Source organism: Mastigoproctus giganteus, chromosome 10, assembly GCF_048544385.1.
Source record: "Mastigoproctus giganteus isolate SK-2022 chromosome 10, ASM4854438v1, whole genome shotgun sequence".
In the NCBI taxonomy this organism is placed as follows: Eukaryota; Metazoa; Arthropoda; class Arachnida; order Uropygi; family Thelyphonidae; genus Mastigoproctus; species Mastigoproctus giganteus.
In genome coordinates this window covers 230,137,671-230,161,156 of record NC_143584.1, presented here as the reverse complement: position 1 = coordinate 230,161,156, position 23,486 = coordinate 230,137,671, and the positions used below count along the sequence as shown (strand labels likewise).

Genomic DNA, 23,486 nt, shown 5'->3' with positions numbered 1-23,486 from the left:
TCCTATCATCCACCTTCTTCAACCATCTATTATTTAAAACTTAAACTATCACCATCATCCAAGAAATTTTTTTTCTTTTTCCTCTGGAACCCTTCCTGATAAGTTCATGTAAGCTAGGGTTCATCCCACAACAGCATCTATTCTCTACTAACTCCTACACTCAGTACAGTAACTAGGAGTCTATGGTGTTCCATGCCCACTAAGTTAAGAGGCCAGATGAACATAGCCCTACATTACACCACATAAATCCCAACCACTCACACTATGTGGTCTTTAGAGGGTACTGTAATGCAAGAGATCGTGGAGTTGTAAGAAACCACCAGTGCCACTTGACCCCAAATATACACTACACCCCATAACCTCTCTCAGGCTTCTAGAATTCATTCAAATGAGGGCAGTTCATCAGTTAATTAATGACCCATCTCTTATGAAACCTCTCCACTCTGTTTCACAGATGTTCTGTTTCTGCTGCAGGCCTTTTCCTATAGATATTTCCATGGGCACTGTTCTGAATTGGCTTCTGTAACTCACTCTCTCTCTCAAACCAGTCTAAACACATGCTGCAACCATCAGTGTCCTTTTACTGTCTAACTTCAAACTTATAGAACCGGAACAATGTCAGTTCACACATTTCCTGAAAATTACAGTCTATAGAAATTCAAGTCTAATGTCAACAAGTATCTTCTTTCATTTTCTCAACCTTCAACCCACAGGAGGTGCTAAATACTATAGGTCTAATACTGTTCATGTTTGGGGGTTTCATAAAAAAAAAGTAATAATAATAATAATTGTGGTTAATATTTTGCAACTGTTCTGTCAATACATCTTATTTTCTTTACCATTTATCGTCAAGACACAGCCACACAGCATAGCTGTGTTTTGATGTGAAACGAGAGCAGCATGTTATTCAAGTTCTTAAATGCATAACCACTATTAACTACAGAGTGGCACACAAAACATTCAGACACTTATATTAACAATAAAAACTGAATTAGTTGAATTTCGTTAATTTAAATTTAAAGTTGGCAGTAGTCTGCAATATTTGCTTATGCTTCAAATTCAATTATGCAGTAATAAGTCACAGCACTTTACATGTTCATGAATTCCACACGTTCCTGTCAGTAAGCAACAGGCAAAAGGTGTACCAAATAAACAAGAAAAAGGCTAAACACTAATCTAACCTAACCTTTACTGTTAAAAGAAAGAGTATAACTGTTGTGCAGAAATTTTTGGTTTTTTTTTTTAAACTAACTGGGAACCTGCAAGAAACATTATACTTCATATATCTCAGCAGTTTGAAGAGGGTTTGTGTTTATGGTTTTATTGTCACATTAACAACCAAGGCTATTATTGGCCAAAACAAGGTTACAAAATTTTATAAATCAAAATGTTATATATGATAAAAAGGCGGTATGTGGATTAAAAATACACATAATATGTTATATAAAATGTAAACTGCAGCCATTATCAATCCACTGCAGGACAGGCCTTCTCAATGTTTCATGCTGAGGGAAATGGACCATAATCTGCCAAGCTGGTCCAGTGTGGGTTGGCAGATCAAGTATGTTATATATATTAGGCGAAGAATTTATTTGTAATAAATAACAGAAACAGATAGCTATGTTAATTATGGGCTGATATATTGAGAGGGTTAGCCCTAGATAAAGTCCCTATCAATATATCTACTAACCCATAATTAACACATTTTATAATTTTTATAATTTTGCTTTATTATGTTATTTTTATATTATATTTTATGTTTTGCTCTATCATATTCTGCTCTACCACATTTCTATTTTGGTCACTACCACCACTACTTTTTCGCCTTCTGCTTTACCGTTTTACTTTACGTTCTATCTCATTTTGTTTTACTCTCACTTTACTTCTAGGTTTTAGCTACTGTGGCGGCGTTGGGACTTTGCATGTTACTTGGGTGTTTTTGACGCACAGGTTTTCCGCAGACTGTACCTAACTTGCTACCTCATTGCCAATCCGATAAATTTTTTTCTATCATATGTAGAACATATATATATATATATATTAATAAGGTGTAAAAATTTAAAAACAGCTGGAACACTGTCATTGTCCAATAAAATCTGACTGAGAATATAAAGTTCAGTCAGAGGGTTAAAAGGGGTAAATTGTGTATCATTAAAATCTGTTCAGTCAATTATAATTCTAATAGGTGGGTAAATTGTCTGTCAGCAAAACAGAAATGTATCAGAATGAACCCCAGACAAGGCAGAATGAGAATTGTATTTCAATGCTAGTATACACTCAAAGAACAGGAATAATAATTGAATTGGTATAAACTCAAAGAATATAAAAACTACCGATATTGGCAAATTCTTATGTGATCCAAGGCTAACTGTATAGCATGCAGCTCTGCATTGTATATGCTGCATTCAGTTACAATCTGCTTGTATATAATGTCTCTGGAAAGACAGCAGCAGATCCTACACATGATTCCAACTTTCAGCTATCCGTGTAAACTGGAGAGAAGTTAGAATGTTCAGCTCGGTGTGCTGAATAGAGCTGCAAGTAGGCAGATGGAAGAGTTTGCTTTGGTGTTTGGGAAAACATGTCTAATCATGATATGAAAATCCCAGAGTAGTACTTGGACATGGATACCGAAAGGACAATTGGCAGCCTGACAATTGTTGTACAAGTATTTCCAAATTTTTTGGACCACCATTTCCAAAGAGCTAACAGTGGTTCATTTGCTTGTACATACAGACAGTGGGCAGGAGATGTTTAAAGTGCTCCAGAAGCAATATGGATGGAGATCAGCCATCAAAGTACACCGTTTCTGGCTGATATGTATACCCAGGACACAATCTAGTTCAGATTGCACAAGTGTATGGTACATACATAGTAAGGTGCACTGGTCTGCACCCCAAGAAGCAGAGGAGAGAGCATAGAGAACATTCAAGCCTCTTGTCCAAGCTGAAATTCAGACTGAAGATTATGATTACACAAAGTCTCTTGTGTCAAGAACCTGAATTCATTAGCCAATGCCCACTTGGTCATTGGCTAATAGATTCACGTTTTTATTTGCTGCTCTTTTTTTTTTTTTTTTTTTTTTTTTTGATTTGGTAGTTGTTGGCGCATCGGCTTCTGTGGTCATATTGCACCTCCCAAGGTTTTTGCAGTACTTTGATCCAAGCCTGAGGCGGGAATCGAACCCGCGACCTTTGGGTTGCCGGGCAGGTACTTTACCCACTTGGCTAGCCCGGTCGGCTTATTTGCTGCATTGGCATTGCTTGTTTCTCTGTTTTTATTTTCTGTTAGGGAGACCATGGTGGGGGCCCCAGAAGAAATAATGTTATCAGTATTCATAGTGTTTTTAATTTTGGTTCAATAACAGGGTTACCCACTTACCACAGTGACCAAATGGGATGCCAGCAACCAATAAATGCACTCAGAAGTGGGATGCCAGGGCTGCCCAGACATCATACCCACACTACTGCCAGCCTGAATCCTGTCCCTTGAATTATGAGGGAAGGGTCATGGCATTCACATGGTTGAACCTGGCAGATGAACCCAGTAGTAGTAGTAGCATGTGATGCAAGAAAGCAAATGTATGAGCTTATGCAGCATCAGCCAAAAAAAAAAAAAAAAAAACACACACCATTCCCTCCAAATGCCTGTCCAGTTCCTCCTTAAATTTATTCAACCTATCAACTTCCACAACGACAGATGGAAGTTTGTTCCAGCAATTAACCACCCGCTGGCTAAAGGAAAATTTCCACACATCTATTCTACATCTGTCCTTTCTTAATTTGAATTTATGCCCCCTTAGGTTCGTAATCTGAACAAGTGGAAGGATCCCATCAGAATTCAGCGTGCTCAACCCATTCAAGGCCTTATATACCTCAATCAGATCACCGCGCAGGTGCCTAGTCTCCAGCCACTGCAATTTGCAGAACTTAAGCCTCTCTTGGTAACAGGATCCCTTCATTCCCCTCACCAATCTTGTTGCCCTTCTCTGTACACGCTCAAGTAAATCTACATCCTTCCTAAAATGAGGCCTCCAGACCTGTACGCAGTACTCAAGCCGTGGCCTGACCATTGCCTTATACAGAGGGATAATCACCTTTTCCCTGCTAGCAAAATTCCTATATATCATTGACAAAACCCCATGACCTGCCCTGGCAGCCTGTCTGCATTGCTCAGAAAATTTCATATCTGCCTGCACAATTACTCCCAGATCTTTTTCATTTTCTACCACCTTAAGTGTAGTACCACACAGTTGGTACGTTTCTCTGGGGTTACTTCTACCCATATGTAGTACTTTGCATTTGTCAAGGTTAAACTTCAGTTGCCACTTCTTAGCCCATCTGCCCAAATTATCTAGATCCTGTTGCAGTAGCACACTGCCATTACTGTCATTAACAACCCTGCCAACCTTTGTATCATCTGCAAACTTTGACATTAAGCCTGATATACCTTCATCAATATCATTGATAAATAAACAAAACAACAGTGGACCTAACACCGAACCCTGTGGGACTCCACTAATAACATTAGTCCAAGAAGAGCAGCACCCATTGATTACCACCCTCTGTCTTCTAGCACTTAACCATCCTTTTATCCATTGTAGCAACTTACCCTTAATACCATTCTGCTCCAATTTGTACAATAGTCTTCCATGCGCAACAGTGTCAAAAGCTTTCCCGAAATCCAAATATATGATATCAAAATTATTTTTCGCATCCAGTTCCTTTGTAACCACATCATAATATCCTATCAAATTTGTCAGACAAGACTTTCCCTTAACAAACCCATGCTGTGTCTGAATTATTGCTGCAGTCTTGTCTAGATGATCCTGCAATGCATCTTTAACCAGTGACTCCATTATTTTACCCGGAACAGAAGTTAAACTAACAGGTCTGTATTTACTCGTGTCACCCTTCGATCCCCCTTTGTGAATTGGGGATACATTTGCACATCTCCAGTCCGTGGGAACCTCCCCTGAGTCCAAGGATGCTCTCATAATTATGGCTAAGGGTTTGCTTAGTTGCTTTGCCGCCTCCTTTAATATAACTGGATAGATCCCATCCACCCCAGGTGCTTTTCTTACGTTTAACTTCAACAATTTCTCTTCCACTTTGCTCTCAGTTATTACAAAATCATTAAGTATCTTGCTACAATTTGAAAACCTTCTGCCATTTTCAAACCTTAATAATTCCTCACGTGTGAATGTAGATGCAAAATACTCATTCAGTTTGTTTGCTATCTGAGCAGGATCATCAACAGTCGAACCATCAATGTCAAGTAGACCAATCAGATTCATCCCCTTCCTTTTAGAGTTTATATAAGTAAAGAAATCCTTGCTGTTTTTCTTAGCATCTTTTGCCAAGGATTTCTCGTAATCTGCCTTCGCCTGCTGAACCTCCTTTGTGACCTGATTACAGATTAACTTATATCTGCCATAGGTTTCTGAGCCGCTTGATAACTTATATGCATCCCATTTTTCTTCTCTGTTACGAGTCTCATTAGTTCATTTGACAACCATTTAGGCCTAAACCTTGAACAATATTTCTTATTTGGTATGAACCTTTTAGTAGCTTCCATGATTAATTCCTTGAATGCTTCCCACTTAGAATTTACTGTTGGTAACATCGTAAGTTGATCCCACTGTACAGAATTTAAAAACTGTCGGAGACTACTGTACTCGCCTTTACGGAAGCAAAAACCCTTTCCTTTACCCCTGATGGTAATTAAATCTTTAAGTAAATCCCACATCAGTACACTGATCACTGCCACCTAGTGGTTCTTTTATCTGCAAATTCCTAATACATGAATGATCACTACTGATAACAAGATCAAGAGTATTACTTTCTCTGGTTGCCTCTCGAACATGCTGCTGCTGCAGAAAACAATCATCCAATAAATCCACAAAAGTCTGACTAGTGTGTGAGTGCCCAACCCACAAGTTCCAGTCAATATCTGGGAAGTTAAAATCCCCCATTATAAGACATTCCGATTTACTAGCCCACTCTATTTCTCTGTACAATTGTTCATTGTACTCATTCAAGTCATTAGGCCTATAACACACTCCTACTCTTATTTTTGCTTTCGCAGTGCTTATGTCACACCAAACTGACTCAACAGTGCACTGTTCATCTATATCAACTGGATGCACTTCTTTTGATTTTATGTTTTTCTTTATTAACAGCATAACACCTCCTCCCTTCCTATCTTGTCTATCCTTTCTGTACACATTGTACTCCCCAAATTCCAGTTCGGCATTCCTTATATCTGTGTGACACCACCTTTGATGTCTTGACCAACACTTCAAATTCATCAAATTTATTTACTATACTTCTAGCATTGGTATACATTGGCACAATCTTTCCAGGGCCGAATTGATCGACAAGGCTCTCATCGTATACTCCCTCCTATCGTGTCTGGGCAGAATTGCAGACACTTTCAACTTCAACCCTAATTCACGGCTTTTTTTCATCAGTGACCTGTACTTGTTAAGTAATTCTGCCGGTCTCCTACTCTTAATATCATTAGTGCCAACGTGTACTACTATATCACCTTTTGTGCCCCTAAAAGATGTTATCTGCTCTACAACGTCATCAACCTTTGCCCCTGGCAGCCATACCCTGGTCCTGTTCCACCTATCCTTTTTACAAAGGATGTTCCCCGTTTCCAATCAATCCTGGGCAAGCTGTCCCGGGAGCTCCTGTCTTGTCAAAGCAGGGGAGCCAAAGCAGTTTGCCGAAGCTGGACCCCCCCCCCCAACAACTACATTCCCCTTCAGAGTTTCCTCAGGTTGCACAAACATGCCATATTCCTATGATTTGCCTGGAAACCTTAGCTGTGGGCAGTGGATCCCAGTAATGCTAATATAGAGGAACAGCAGTGTCACTGGGAGGTCCACTCACCATATACAGTCGAGGGAATACTCTCCAAGGCCTCAAATTGCAAGATTTTTTGAAAAATTTCTTGAAAGAGAAGTTCTACAGGAAACCTGCCACACTTAAGACTTGTTGCAAAATTAACAAAAACATTGTTGCATCGTTACAAACACTGGTGTATATTTTCAGAAACTTATTCATCAAAATGGAAGATATATTGAATTTGTGGTAAAATGACGATTTCTATCAAGAATATGAACATAAATTCATAATGTTTATGATAATTTATATATCATTATTAACATTAATGTTAATAATAGATAAATGAGTTTCTTAGAAAACATTTATATATCCCAACCTTTTTCTACAACCCTACAGGTTACAACGAAATGACACTGTATATTATTCAGTCATTCTGACTATGACTTTCTGCAGCATATATTAATTTAATATAAAGTAGGAAATACTAAAAAGTTACTTTATTTAGTCAATATATCTTATAATATACCTCTGTTATTCCCATATGTAGCCCTTGCATTTGTTCCTCTAGAATAGCCATTAGGTGATCCTCGTCCCCTGCTTCCACGATTACCTCTGTTATTAGAATAACCAGGTCGAATCTGAGTAAATGCACCCCCCTGTGCTTGTGCAGAATAACTCTTAAATGCTGAAAAATGTACAAATATAAATATAACTAAAGCAATCTTTTTTCTTTCATTTACTCAGTAGTTTTATTTTAATATTATCTTATTTTTGATAAGATATACCTAAATATTATCATAACTGGCCATTTACATATTAAGCACAGTGACAGAGAACAAATCAATGCTCTTACAATATACAGGTGATCTGTTCGAATATGGATAAAGGTAAAACATTACAAAGCAATATGTGGTACTATACTTATCTGTTGCATGTGTCTCCATGAAACTTGGAAGATGCACAGAATGTGATTCACTGTAAATCTAAGGTGGTAACAAATGAACACAAGTGGGAATTGAGTGTCCTGTGATGAGTGTGTCATTGTCTGAAATGCTTGTAATGTGGCATTACAATGAAGTAGTAACACACACTTGAAGAAATAAAATCCAGGATAAACACACCTGTTGGTAGATAATTTTCAGCACAAGGAGAACCTGATGTTTGAGATGCAACAGTGAGGAACCCAGGAAAAGCATGAGAAACTGCCACTGGAGATTGATATGCCAGGATAACATCATTTGGGATATTTGAAAATGTACCCATACTACATGCTTCCAAATTCACAGAAAGAGTCAAACCCAATTTTTGTGGGTGTGTGAACTCGCTGTTATTGTTTATTTGTTTGTTATTTGGTTTTTAGGAGCATTAGCAACTAAAGCCATATTGCTCCAGGAATATGCGGTGGTCATTCCCTGACCTTTCCACATCCTCTGTACTTGGTGGTGACGGGCTCGAATCCCGGTCTAATCAAGAAGCGTGTGCTACGCACTGCTGCTCCTTCCCACCTGGCTACAGAGGCGCCTCGTGTGAACTCGCAGAGACCACTGTATATTCTGAACAACTGACAGATATTGACGACAACTAGGGCAAAGACTGTTGCAACTCTCCAATTTTACAGAGATGTTGAAAACCACATGCAGCAAAATTTGTCTTTAAACTGATCCATTGCAATTTTTTTTATCTTTGTTGGCAATGAGTACTAAATAAAGTGTCATAAAAAGTAATACATGCTATTTGAAAACATTTTACAGTTAACCATATTAAGAGGACCACCCCATATTTAAAAAAATTTCACTGAATTTTACTTATTGCAGTTGAGGAAGGCAAGTTAAGGAAAGTATTATCAAGACAAAGGCATTATAATCTTACTATACTGGTTTATTTTATTTTGCAGAAGTCTCTTTGAAGAACATCGTAACACTTGTATCCTTCCTCTATGACAGCATAATGATTTTGCTACTCATCACTTGTCTGGACTCAGAGTCTGCAGGGATTCTTCTGCAGCACTCTTCAATCAGGGCTGTAGTTAGCTGAGAACTAGAGTATCACTTGAACTGACGTACTATGTCCTTAAAGTAAATGTGCCAAAAAAATTCCAAATAAGAAGAAAATCACACATGTGAATGGACAGAACTTCCATGGTATGTAACATTACTAAACATTTCCTACAGTACACAGCATTAGCACAAAGACATTAAATGGCTATGCAGGTTATTCTGATGTGAAATATATGAACACAGAGCAATTATCCATTTAGTGATATAACAAACTATATATTCCTAATGGGATATGATAAAGCATGGACGAAATCTTATAATGCAAAAAGAGGCCCATTTTTCAGTGTAAATCGTGGCAATGTTAACAATACCAACAAAATAAAGTCTGACAGACTAATTTGAAGTAACAAACAATTAATTTTTATCATTGAAGAGTTTATACCATAGAACAGAGAAGTTCCCTATCGGTGTACATGTGACCAGGCGAAGTTTTTACGGCTCCAACTAACAGAAAGTTTTCTTAAATTTTTGCTCTTTTATTGATTTAAATTGGCATATTAATTTATTTTCTAGACTTGCTTTATATTCTTCCTAGTAACAATACTTTAGTTTAATTTGAACTTAGATAGAGATTTTGTAGGTTATTACTTAGTATCGGTAAGGGTATCTAATCCAAGTGTTGGACAAGTTTTGCAGCTCCCGCGAATGCAAATTTTTAATTATATTTAGCCAGTTTATTGACTTAATTGTTAGATTAAATTATTTTATATAGGTAGCTTATAGACCTAGTCAAGCTTCGTGGTTTATTTTGAATTTAGATAGCACGATTTTTAAAGTAATTAATACCTCGTGTCCATAGATTTACCATTCGTAACTTGTTGCCATTGTTATACGATACAATGTATACCCGAACTAGACAGTGTAAGGGTTAAAGGGAAACTAGATAGCAAGTATAGTAGTATCAATTAATCAGTAAAATTTACTAATCTTATTAAATTTCATTGTGAATTGATTTGTACTTTTTTTAAAACTAAATACACATAACGACCTAGTTTTTACAAACGTAATATTACAAATTAATACATATAACTTGATAAGAGATAAGAAAGTCATACAATGTAACTCAGAGATAATATTCGATACTAAATACATATATATAGTGTTATAACCACATTGGGATATAAGTTTAGGGTTATATTTTGTATTGGAATTTTATTTGAAATTTAATAGAAATCATGACTCAGACCAGAGCAGCAAAGCAAAAGGCTCAAATGTGGGAGTGCTGTACCTCAGGGGGGGAGCTGGGGGGAGTTGTCCTCTGAATCACAGCCTTTTGAAATGCACTGCTTGTTAGTTGTTTGTGGATCATTCAGGAACGGGACATGATATTGCCAAAGGGAATGTCTTTGTGTGTGTGCATGATGTAAGGATTGGAGGAAATCAGGAGCCAACTCAGCGTTGTTATGGGTCTATATGAGAGCTTGAAAGAGAGGGTGGATGCCCTAGAAGGATTTAAATTGAGGAGCCCATCAAGCTCTCAGCTGCCCTCATCAATGCCAGAGCTTGCACTTGAACATCACACAACACAGTGGCAACACCAAGGCAGAATGCACTGGTCCCAAAGCAACTAGTTGTTGTTGGTGACGTTGTCAGGGAAACGGAAAACACATTGTGGAAAAAGGATAGGTGGAACAGGACAAGGGTATGTCTGCCAGCGGCAAACATTGATGACGCTGTAGAGCAGATATCATCTTTTAAGGGCACAAAAGGTTATATCGTTGTACACGTTGGCACTAATGATATTAAGAGTAGGAGACTGGCAGAATTACTTAACAAGTACAGGTCACTGTTGAAAAAAAGCCATGAATTAGGGTCGAATTTGAAAGTGTCTGCAATTCTGCCCAGACACGATAGGAGTGAGTATATGATGAGAGCCTTGTCGATCAATTCAGCAGTGGAGAGACTGTGCAAGGCTCAAGGGGTAGAATTTATCTCAGCCTGGTCTGTACTTGTTAACAGGAGAGACTGCTTCAACAGAGAGGAGATACACTTAAATAGAAAGGATGCAAGAATATTTGCTGATGCTCTCAAGGCAGTGTTAGGTAGGTCGGAAAACTCCTAGCTGGGGCGGATACAAGGATTAATAGATTAACAGTAGCCACTGGCAGAGGTAAAAGTGATTCTTGCACTGCTTCTATTGGAATGAGCAGAAGCCTGGAAAACAAGATGCAGGATATTTCAGACACTGCTGGGTGTCATTGCGGTACAAGTAAACACATGGGTTGTGTTAGGGTAGCCAAGAATAGGTACAGGTGCATGTATACTTGCGTGTACAACAATGCTAGGAGTTTGGTAAATAAATTTGATGAATTTGAGGCATTGCTCAAAGCATCAAAGGCGGATATCGTTGGGATATCAGAGAAGTGGTGTCACACAGATCTAAGGAATGCAGAACTGGAATTTGGGGAGTACAACATCTACAGAAAGGATAGAAAGGATAGGAAAGGAGGAGGGGGTTATGCTATCAGTTAAGAAACACATAAAATCCAAGGAAGTGAAGCCAGTCAACATCGCTGGACATGCAGTGTCGAGTAAGTTTGGTGTGACATAAGCATTAGGAGATCAAAATTGAGAGTAGGAGTGTGCTATAGGCCTAATGACTCTGATGAGTATAATAAGAAACTGTATAGGGAAACAGAGTGGGCAAGTAAATCAGAGTCTTATAATGGGGGATTTTAATTTCCCACATATTGACTGGAATTTGTGGGTTGGTCACACACACACACACACACACGGCTTTTGTGGATTTATTGGATGATTGTTTTCTACATCAGCATGTTCGGGAGACAACTAGAGGGAGTAACACTCTTGATTTGATTATCAGTAGTGATTCTTCATGCATTAAGAATCTGCAGATAAAGGAACCACTAGTTGGAAGTGATTACAGTGTGCTGAAGTGGGATTTACTCAAAGAGGTAACTACCATCAGGGGTAAAGGAAAGGGTTATTTCTTTAGTAAAGGCGACTACGATGGTCTGAGACAGTATTTAAATTCTATACAGTGGGACCAACTGATGATGTTACCAACAGCAAATTCAAAATGGGAAGTATTCAAAGAACCTGTCTTGGAAGCTACTAGGCTTTACATACCAACTAAGAAATATTGTTGAAGGTTTAGGCCTAAATGGATGTGAGATGAACTAATGAGACATATGGCAGAGAAGAAAAATGTATGGGATACATATAAATTAACACGTGACACAGAGACCTATGATAGATATAAGTTGATCTGTAACCAAGTTACAAAGGAGATTAGGCAGGGAAAGGGAGATTACGAGAAATATTTGGCAAGGGATGCAAAGAAAAATAGCAAAGAGTTCTTTACTTATGTAAACTCTATAAGGAAGGGGATGAATCAGATTGGTCCACTTGATATCGATGGTTCAACTGTTGATGATCCTGCTCAGGTAGCTAACATACTAAATGAATATTTTGCATCAACATTCACACATGAGGAGTTATTCAGGGAGGGGAATGCCAGAGGTGTCAACTCTGGCAGTAAGCTAGATAATCTTGTAATAACTGAGAGTATAGACCTGTGAGTTTAACTTCTGTTCCAGGAAAATTAATGGAGGCACTGGTTAAAGAAGCATTGCAGGATCATCTAGACAAGACTTCATTTATAGCTTGGACACAGCATGGTTTAGTTAAGGGGAAGTCTTGCCTAACCAATTTGATTGGATACTATGATGCTGTCACAAAAGTACTGGATGCAGGGAATAACTTTGATATTATATACTTGGATCTTAGAAAGCCTTTTGATACTGTTGCACATGGAAGACTGCTGCACAAATTGGAGCACTGTGGCACTGGAGGCAAATTGCTGCTATGGATAAAGGGGAGAAGACAGAGAGTGGTAATCAATGGACATTGGTCATCGTGGACTAATGTTATTAGTGGAGTCCCTCAGGGTTCAGCGTTGGGTCCATTGTTGTTTTCTGTATTTATAAATAATATTAATGATGGTATATCAAGCTTAATGTCCAAATTTGCAGACGATACAAAGGTTGGCAGGGTTGTTAAGGACACTCCTAATGCTATGCTGCTGCAACAGGATCTGGAAAAGTTGAGCAGGTGGGCTGAGAGGTTGCAACTGAAATTTAACATTGACAAATGTAAAGTGGTGCATGTGGGAAGCAGTAACCCAAGAGTAATGTATCAACTGTGTGGTACTACACCGACAGTGGTAGAGAGTGAAAGAACCTGGGGGTAATTATGCAGGCAGATATGAAGTTTTATGAGCAGTGTAGATGGTCTGCAAGAGTAGCTCATGGTGTCTTGTCAATGATATTCAGAAATATTTCTAGCAGGGATAAGGAAGTGATTATTACCTTGTATAAGGCAATGGTCAGGCCACACCTTGAGTACTGTATACAGGTCTGGAGGCCTCATTTCAAGAAGGATGTAGAGCTGCTGGAACGAGTACAGAGAAGGGCAACAAGAGTAGTGAACGGAACAAAGGGGTGCTCTTACGAAGAAAGGCTTAAGTTTTGCAAATTACAGTGTCTGGAGACTAGGCACCGGCGAGGTGATCTGACAGAGGTGTACAAAGCCTTGAATGGTTTGAGCATGCTCAATGCTGATGGGATTCTGCCTCTTGCTCAGAATAATCACTTGAGAGGGCATAAATTCAAATTGAGGAAAGACAGATGTAGGATAGATGTGTAAAAATTTGCCTTTAGCCAGCAGGTAGTTGGTTGATGGAACAGACTTCCATCCCTTGTTGTGGAAGTTAATAGCCTAAATAAATTTAAGGCTCAGCTGGGGACAGGTATTTTGAATGAACGGAGGCGTGAATTTTTTTTTTTTTTTTGTGATGATGCTGCATAAGCTTGCTGGAGATGCTCTACTAATGCTAATGCATTCATATCACCCTCGTATTACATTAATAGTTTTATGAACGGAAAAAAATAGATAAAGACAGTATAAAGAGAAAAAGTCATTAAAAATACTGAACTTACTGGGTGTGTAAGACCCAACCTTATAGAAAGGGTTCTGGTATAAGCAAGCATTAGCAAAAATGGGTGTTAATACCATAGGTTTGTAGAGAAGAAGGGAGATTGAAACCAAAACTAAAAGTGGGTGTTACCTGGAGTCATTAATTCGAGTGGAGGAGAGATGCACACAGCCAAGATGTGGAAAAGATGGCCTAAAATACGAGACATAAGGCTGCAGGAATACAAATAGTAGTAGTGGCATGTGATGCAAGAAAGCAAGTGTTATGAGCTTATGCAGCATCACCCAAAAAAAAAAAAATAATAAATAAAAACCCTTCCCTCCAAATGCCCGTCCAGTTCCAGGAGGAACTGGACGGGCATTTGGAGGGAATGACAGATGGAAGATTGTTCCAGCAATTATCCATCTGCTAGCTAAAGGCAAATTTCTGCACATCTATTCTACATCTGTCTTTTCTTAATTTGAATTTATGACCCCTTAGGTTCGTAATCTGAACAAGTGTGGAAGGATCCCATCAGAATTCAGCGTTCTGAACCCATTCAAGGCCTTATACACCTCAATCAGATCACCACACAGGTGCCTAAGACTCCAGCCACTGCGATTTGCAGAACTTAAGCCTCTCTTGGTAAGAGGATCCCTTCATTCCCCTCACCAATCTTGTTGCCCTTCTCTGTACACGCTCAAGTAAATCTACATCCTTCCTAAAATGAGGCCTCCAGACCTGTACGCCGTACTCAAGGTGTGGCCTGACCATTGCCTTATACCGAGGAACAATCGCCTCCTTTTCCCTTCTAGCAAAATTCCTATATATCATTGACAAAACCCCATGCCCTGGCAGCCTGTCTGCATTGCTCAGAAAACTTTATATCTGACTGCACAATTACTCCCAGGTCTTTTTCATTTTCTACCACCTTAAGTGTAGTAACCACACAGTTGGTACGTTTCTCTGGGGTTACTTCTACCCATATGCAGCACTTTGCATTTGTCAAGGTTAAACTTCAGTTGCCACTTCTTAGCCCATCTGCCCAAATTATCTAGATCCTGTTGCAGTAGCACACTGCCATTACTGTCATTAACAACCCTGCCAACCTTTGTATCATCTGCAAACTTCGACACTAAGCCTGATATACCTTCATCAATATCACTGATAAATGTAAAAAACAACAGTGGACCCAACACCGAACCCTGTGGGACTCCACTAATAACATTAGTCCACGAAGAGCAGCACCCATTGATTACCACCCCCTGTCTTCTCCCACTTAACCATCCTTTTATCCATTGTAGCAACTTACCCTTAATACCATTCTGCTCCAATTTGTACAATAGTCTTCCATGCGCAACAGTGTCAAAAGCTTTCCTGAAATCCAAATATATGATATCAAAATTATTTTTCGCATCCAGTTCCTTTGTAACCACATCATAAATATCCTATCAAATTTGTGAGACATGACTTTCCCTTAACAAATCCATGCTGTGTCTGAATTATTGCTGCAGTCTTGTCTAGATGATCCTGCAGTGAATCTTTAACTAGCGACTCCATCATTTTACCCGGAACAGAATATGTAAAGGAACATGTGAAATAGAAAGCAAAACAAGAATAATTCCAATCTACAGGAGAATAATATCTAGGAGATCAAATTCTGGTGAAACTTTTAGATTTTTTTTTTTTTTTTTCGGTAGTTGTTGGCGCATCGGCTTCTGTGGCCATAATGCACCTCCCATGGTTTTTGCAGTACTTTGATCCAAGCCCGAGGCAGGATTCGAAATTTTAGATGATCAGAGAACAGGGTCTATAGATCACATCTCCAAACTTCCAAGTTAACATGCTGCTGTAGACAGAGAAATGCACTGTTTGGCTACATCTGAGGTTGAGCGAATCCATTGAAGAGCATGACAAATAATTTGGCAGGCAAAAATTTATGGCAACAGAATGGAAAATTGAAAACCATGGAGAAGAATTTTCGTATCCATTGATAAATTTTTTTAACCAAATAAAAGGCCTGGTTAAATGATGCAAGTTTTATAAAGAAAAACAAAACCATTCACAACACGGCTACCAAATAGACAGTAGATCTGAGACCGGTGTCAGAGAAGCAGTGTCAAACCTAGTGGTTATTATCAGGAAAGAAACTTAATAAGTCCAGGAATAAAAAGCCAAATGTACAGGATTCCAAATGGTAGAAAGAAGGAATTCGGACTAAACATGTGAAAAACTTAGAGAGTAAAGCAATTGGAGTCTCATTCTGAAAAAGAACCTTAAACGGAAATCATGAACAGTGATTACTAACTAAGTACTGGAAATCCCACCTAATAATATACAACTGTACAATACCTTTAATACGGACAGGTGCCAAGGAAAACTAAACAGAATTTACTTGGATTGAAAAAGGGAGGAATATTATTATTTAAGTTTGTTATAAAAAAAACTTGTATTGCTTTGCTGAAAAGGATATGGTTACTGCATATGTTGGCTAATCTGATATCTTGAATACATATAGTATTTTTGTGAATTTTATTGGAAATATTAGATTGCCAATTTGTAAGGTAAATGATATCAAAGTTAGAATAGTTTCTTTTATCATATATGTTAATAAGATGAGGAACTGCATCATTGCAGAGTGTAATATTCAGATCAGGGAAGTTGGCTGTGGAATTATTAACATTTTCTTTATTCAGTTTAAGTTCAGGGGGAAATATCTGCAGCTAAAAGTTCAAAGTCGGAATTTAAAACTGAGATGTCATCCACATACCAGAAATCTAAAAGTTTATGATTGGGATTGCTAGTAAAAACATAATTCCTCATAGTAGTGTAAAAACAGGTTAGAAACAAGGCTAGAAATTTGTGAACCCAAGGGAACTCCGATTATTTGTTTGTATGCAAGCTTGCCATCGAAAATGAAGTTATTGAGTATGCAAAGATTGATGAGGTTGTCCCAAGTATTCTCGTGAATATTAAGTTCCTCATGGTATTTGTCAAACAATTGTTTTAGCACAAACACCAGTAGTTTACGTGGGATTGGTATTACAATTAAGCCCACACATTTGCTCTCACCCTTTTTCTAATATTATAGACAAGTTTGGAAACGCAGTGCCTGATACATGGCCAGGAGTAGTCCCCTGATGAAATTCCTGGCTATGTATCATCTTTTCATTTACTGTACAGTAATACCCCGAAGTTATGCGATAGGTGGGTCCGACGAAAATCGCGTAAGTCGAATTCGCGTAAGTCGGGGTACAACTCTGCATATAAATTTTGCTTAATTGGGACCAAGGACTAACAAAAACACTAGTTTAGAAGAAAAATATTAATAAAATTGCAGTTCTTTATACATATTAATACAAAATATGTATTAAAAAAACAAATGACTTACGTAAAAAAGTTATTTCGATGTCGATGGCTTCATAAAATCTAACAAATTCGTCTGACGACACAGCGCGTTCTTTTTTTCAAGCAGAATTTCTTCGTAGCAAGCTAATAATTTTTTTTATTCCTTGCTTTGTAGCTATAACGTGTTCTTCGTTGGAGTCTATGTTTTCTAAAATTTTTAAGCCCTTTTCAATTTTCAACCTGTCAAGTTTGCAATTGTCATGTGCTTTTCGCCGTTGCTTCATTTAGGCCTGTAGCACGTGCAATATCACATGGTCTTTCATTTCGCTCAAAGCGTTTCACAATTTCATATTTTTTCTCTATCGACAGAGGTGGACTGGCCATAAGCCTTACCGGGGAAACCCCGGTGGGCCAGTGTGATTTTGGCCATAAACCATAGTATGAGGCCACTATAAATTTTCCCGGGTAAGAATTTTTGACCCAGTCCGCCTCTGTTTATCGATAATTGCTTTTCTTTTTCTCTCTGAATCTGCAGTGTCTTCACCAGGACGCTTCCTTTTCACACCTTTTAATTAAGTATTTTACTCATTTTTAGGGAATAAAGCACAATTAGAAAACGAGGAGGCACGCTTGATACGCATAAACAAAGCTGCGCGCATGTAGCAACTGAATAAACAACACCATAAAGGCAGAGATACACTATTAACACCTCACATTTCTAGGGGTTACTATCATAAAACAATAAAAATCCAGTTGCGTTTCTGCTAGTGAAATCTGTTATAAACTGGTAGTAAACTCGATCTAATTGCATTTGCGATTATACCGATAGCTGGAATTGTGTTGGTTTTTACGTTATTATGGTGAAATGTGTTTCCCCTTCACTGATATAAAAAACATAAAAGCAACAAAGTTGAATTTTGTTCATCTTTCGCTCTCATTCTCCGCCGTCGCACCGTATATCGATAACATATGAAAATCGACCTTGAAGATAGTGGGCGGCAGCGTTGCCAAACGAAAAAAATCAAGAATCGCGTAACTCCGAGTTCGCGTAAGTCGGGGTATTACTGTATTCAGATTTTGCATATTTGCCATCCCTTGATTCAACCTCTTACTAAAATTGCCCTCCCATATCTGAATACAGTGTTATTTATTTGTTATTTATTATTTTTTATTTATTTGTATAAAATTATTTTTTGTATACCGTTTGCTTCTTCAGTCCCAGTTCATTTTTGTACTAGGTTTTTCAAATTCTTTCACTTTTTCACCACTACTTCACTTCCAGTTTCTACTATCCTTTAAACTTCTCTTAGTTCAGACACTTTGTGTTTTTATTTCCATTTTCACAGACATTTTATTTATGTTACAAACCACACATTTATATATATTTATGTGTATACAGTAAACTCTCGATTTTCCGGGATAGATGGTAAAAAAATAAAATAAAATCCCGGATAATCGATTTCCCGGTTAATTCAAAAATACAGAAGTCCCCGACATACGTAAGAGATACGTTTCAGGACTACTTACATAAGTCGAATTTTACATAACTCGGGAATGACTAATAACATATTGCTACTATATTATTATTGACAAATTCAGCGTGTTACTTGTTGATGTTTGACCATTTTCATACATCTTCATTTATTTTAATTTTCTGATCCAAATCAATCACTTTCCTTTTGTTGGTAGATTTACTATTATCGTTATCACTTATATTCTCTTAGTCGGCACCATGATACCAATCAAAATGAAATTTTCTGTAAAGAACTTCACAAGGCAAAAACTCACTATTATCACTCCACGCGAGCTCACATTTTACTAAAGTACATTTCTGGAGGTCACTACCATAAAAACAATTTGCACTTTCCAGTGGTCTTTTTTATTTTATTTCCAGTGGTTTTTTTTATTGGTATTTTCTGTTAGTGCATCTAATTATAAACAGGTAGTAAACTAGATTTTATTACATTTGCAATGATAGATAGCTGGAATTCTGTAAGTATTTACATTATTATGTTGAAATATGTGTCCCCTTCACTGAAATCTTCAGTCATATAAAAAAACAAATAAATTTTAAGAATCTTCTCTTCTTTCCTATTTTCCTTCTTGTTACTCTGTATCTCACTTGTGCAATTTGTGCGCCATGATCGTTGTTATTGATTGCTTATTATTTTTTTTTGTTTGTTTTAAATTTACAATACTAAAAAAAAAAAAAAAAAAAATTTACGTAAGTCCGAAGTTGCGTAAGTCAGGGACATACTGTATAGAAAAATGTTCAGCAACCTACGTAAAAAGTATAGCGATAGGAAAAAAAATACTTACCACGCACTACTCGCATACAGTATGATGCTTCCCTTTATTTTTTACAATGTCGTATACGGTTTGGTCACCAACATTATAATCGTTCTTTAAAGATTTAATGGATACACCATTTTCAAACTTTTGAATAATTTCAAGTTTTTGTTTAACTGAAAGCACAACTTGTGTTTATCCATCATTTTCATGATTTCTAAACAAAAAAAATATTTAATATAAAAAAAAAAAACAAAGAGACCTCCCTGTCATACATAACGAAACAAGATGTCTTTTTGCGGTGCAACGGAACACAAGAATCAAAGCGACGCACTAAAACAAAACAAATTATTAAAACAAACATTTCCTCTCTTTCTCTCTTTTTTTTTTTTTTTTTTTTTTTTTGAGTAGCGGGGGTTGCAAGATAATCACGACTTATAACGCCGCTTCTTGCCTTTTATTTACAACTTGCAAAACATCTGTTATACCTATTCTAGTTATTATTTGAATTTTATGATTTCTGGTTGATTTTTTTTTTTTTTTTTTAAATTTGGAGTCTTGAACTGTCCCAGTAAATCGAGAGTCTGCGGTGAAAGTGATTCTTGCACTGCTTCTATTGGAATGAGCCGCAGCCTGGAAAATAAGATGCAGGATATTTCAGAGACTGCTGGGAATCATTGGGGTACAAGTAAACACATGGGTTGTGTTAGGGTAGCTAAGAAAAAGAACAGGTGCATGTATACTTGTGTGTACACCAATGCTAGGAGTTTAGTAAATAAATTTGATGAATTTGAGGTATTGCTCAAAACATCAAAGGCAGATATTGTGGGGATTTCAGAGACGTGGTGTCACACAGATATAAGAAATGCAGAACTGGAATTTGGGGAGTACAATGTGTACAGAAAGGATAGACAGGATAGGAAGGGAGGAGGGGTTATGCTATTAATTAAGAAACACATAAAATCCAAGGAAGTGAAGCCAGTCGACATCGCTGGACAGTGCAGTGTCGAGTCAGTTTGGTGTGACATAAGCATTGGGAGATCAAAATTGAGAGTAGGAGTGTGCTATAGGCCTAATGACTCTGATGAGTATAATAAGAAACTGTTCGGAGAAATAGAGTGGGCCAGTAAATCAGAGAGTCTTATAATGGGGGATTTTAATTTCCTAGATATTGACTGGAATTTGGGGGCTGGTCACTCACACAGTAGCAAGGCTTTTGTGGATTTATTGGATGATTGTTTTCTACATCAGCATGTTCGGGAGGCAACTAGAGGGAGTAATACTCTTGATTTGATTATCAGTAGTGATTCTTCATGCATTAAGAATCTGCAGATAAATGAACCACTTGGTGGCAGTGATCACAGTGTGCTGAAGTGGGAGTTACTCAAAGAGGTAACTACCATTAGGGGTAAAGGGAAGGGGTATTGCTTTCGTAAAGGCGACTACAATGGACTGAGACAGTATTTAAATTCTATACAGTGGGATCAACTGATGATATTGCCAACAGCAAATTCAAAATGGGAAGCATTCAAAGAACTTATCGTGGAAGCTACTAGGCTTTACATACCAACTAAGAAATATTGTTCAAGGTTTAGGCCTAAATGGTTGTCAGATGAACTAATGAGGCATATGGCAGAGAAGAAAAATGCATGGGATACATACAAATTAACACGTGACACGGATGCCTATGATAGATACAAGTTGATCTGTAACCAAGTTACAAAGGAGGTTAGGCAGGCGAAGGCAGATTACGAGAGATCCTTGGCAAGGGATGCGAAGAAAAACAGCAAAGAGTTCTTTACTTATGTAAACTCTAGAAGGAAGGGGATGAATCAGATTGGTCCACTTGAGATCGATGGGTCAACTGTTGATGACCCTGCTCGGGTAGCTAACAAACTAAATGAATATTTTGCATCGACATTCACACATGAGGAGTTATTCAGCGAGGGGAATGCCAGAGGTGTATTCAACTCTAGCAGTAAGCTAGAGAATCTTGTAATAACTGAGAGCAAAGTGGAGGAGAAATTGTTGAAGATAAACACAAGAAAGGCACCTGGGGTGGATGGGATCTATCCAGTTATATTAAAGGAGGCAGCAAAGGAGGTAAGCAAACCCTTAGCCATAATTATGAGAGCTTCCTTGGACTCAGGGGAGGTACCCATTGACTGGAGATGTGCAAATGTGACCCCAATTCACAAAGGGGGATCAAAGGCTGACACAAGTAATTATAGACCTGTGAGTTTAACTTCTGTTCCCGGAAAATTAATGGAGGCACTGGTGAAAGAAGCACTGCAGGATCATCTAGACAAGACTTCAGTTATAGCTAGGACACAGCATGGTTTTGTTAAGGGGAAGTCTTGCCTGACCAATTTGATTGGATACTATGATGCAGTCACAAAAGAACTGGATGCAGGGAATAACTTTGATATTATATACTTGGATCTTAGAAAGGCTTTTGATACTGTTGCACATGGAAGACTGCTGCACAAATTGGAGCAGTGTGGCATTGGAGGCAAGTTGCTGCTATGGATAAAGGGGTGGTTGAGGGGGAGAAGACAGAGAGTGGTAATCAATGGACACTGCTCATCGTGGACTAATGTTATTAGTGGAGTCCCTCAGGGTTCAGTATTGGGGCCTTTATTGTTTTCTGTATTTATAAATGATATTGATGATGGTATATCAGGCTTAATGTCCAAGTTTGCAGACGATACGAAGGTTGGCAGGGTTGTCAAGGACACTACTGACACTATGCTGCTGCAACAGGATTTGGAAAGGTTGAGCAGATGGGCTTCGAGGTGGCAAATGAAGTTTAACATTGACAAATGTAAAGTACTACATATGGGAAACAGCAACCCCAGAGCAACGTATCAACTCTGTGGTACTACACTGACAGTGGTAGAGAATGAAAGGGACCTGGGGGTGGTGGTGCAGGCAGATATGAAGTTCTCTGAGCAGTGCAGACGAGCTGCAAGAGTAGCTCATGGTGTATTGTCAATGATATATAGGAATTTTTCTAGCAGGGATAAGGAGGTGATTATTCCCTTGTATAAGGCAATGGTCAGGCCACACCTAGAGTACTGTATACAGGCCTGGAGGCCTCATTTCAGGAAGGATGTAGAGCTGCTGGAACGAGTACAGAGAAGGGCAACTAGATTGGTGAATGGGACAAAGGGGTTCTCTTACGAAGAAAGGCTTAAGTTTTGCAAATTACAGTGTCTGGAAACTAGGCACCAGCGGGGTGATCTGATAGAGGTGTACAAAGCCTTGAATGGTTTGAGCATGCTCAATGCTGATGGGATTCTTCCTCTAGCTCAGAAAAATCACCTGAGAGGGCATAAATTCAAATTGAGGAAAGACAGATGTAGGATAGATGTGCGGAAATTTGCCTTTAGCCAGCGGGTGGTTGGTGGGTGGAACAGACTTCCATCCCTTGTCGTGGAAGTTGATAGCCTAAATAAGTTTAAGGCTCAGCTGGACAGGTATTTCGAACGAACAGAGGGGTGAAGTGGAAGTGGTTATTTTTATTTATTTATGTTACTTTTTTTTTTTTTTTTTTTTTTTTTTTTTTTTTGGCTGATGCTGCATAAGCTTGCTTTCTTGCATCAAATGCCTCTACTAATGCTAATGCTAATGCTAATATATTTATATGTATGTATATTATAATAAGTACGACAAATAAAAATAAATAAGATGGCAGTTTGAAACACACGGAAAGCCAAAGGCAAAAAAAAAGAAGACAGCTGAAAAATGGGCAAAATGTAGTAACCTATAAAATAAAAATTACGTCAAAATGTCAAAAGAAAGTTACGGCAGCCTAAATCAGATAAAGGCGGGAAAAATTTAGCTAAATACTTCAAAACGTGGAAGATAAGCAAATATGCAATTAATAAATAATAATAAAATCTGATGTCGGCAAAGTGAATATGGATAATGATCAGGTATAGGTTACTACATTTTGCTAATTTTTCGGCCTTTTTTTTTTTTTTTTTTTTGCCTTTGGCT

The 23,486-nt window shown here is 38.0% G+C and overlaps 1 protein-coding gene across 4 annotated transcripts in view; it reads right to left on the bottom strand.

The window, feature by feature from the left end:
- LOC150080020 (caprin-1-like) overlaps nt 1-23,486 on the bottom strand; it is a 248,578-nt gene that overhangs the window by 6,841 nt on the left and 218,251 nt on the right. For 2 of the 4 annotated variants that reach the window (XM_090382371.1, XM_090382373.1), the window contains exon 10: nt 7,381-7,539. The exons of the other annotated variants lie outside the window; for them this stretch is intronic. In XM_090382371.1, coding sequence (XP_090238497.1) covers nt 7,381-7,539 — 159 coding nt within the window. The remainder of the gene's footprint in view (nt 1-7,380; nt 7,540-23,486) is intronic. 4 annotated transcript variants of the gene reach the window in all.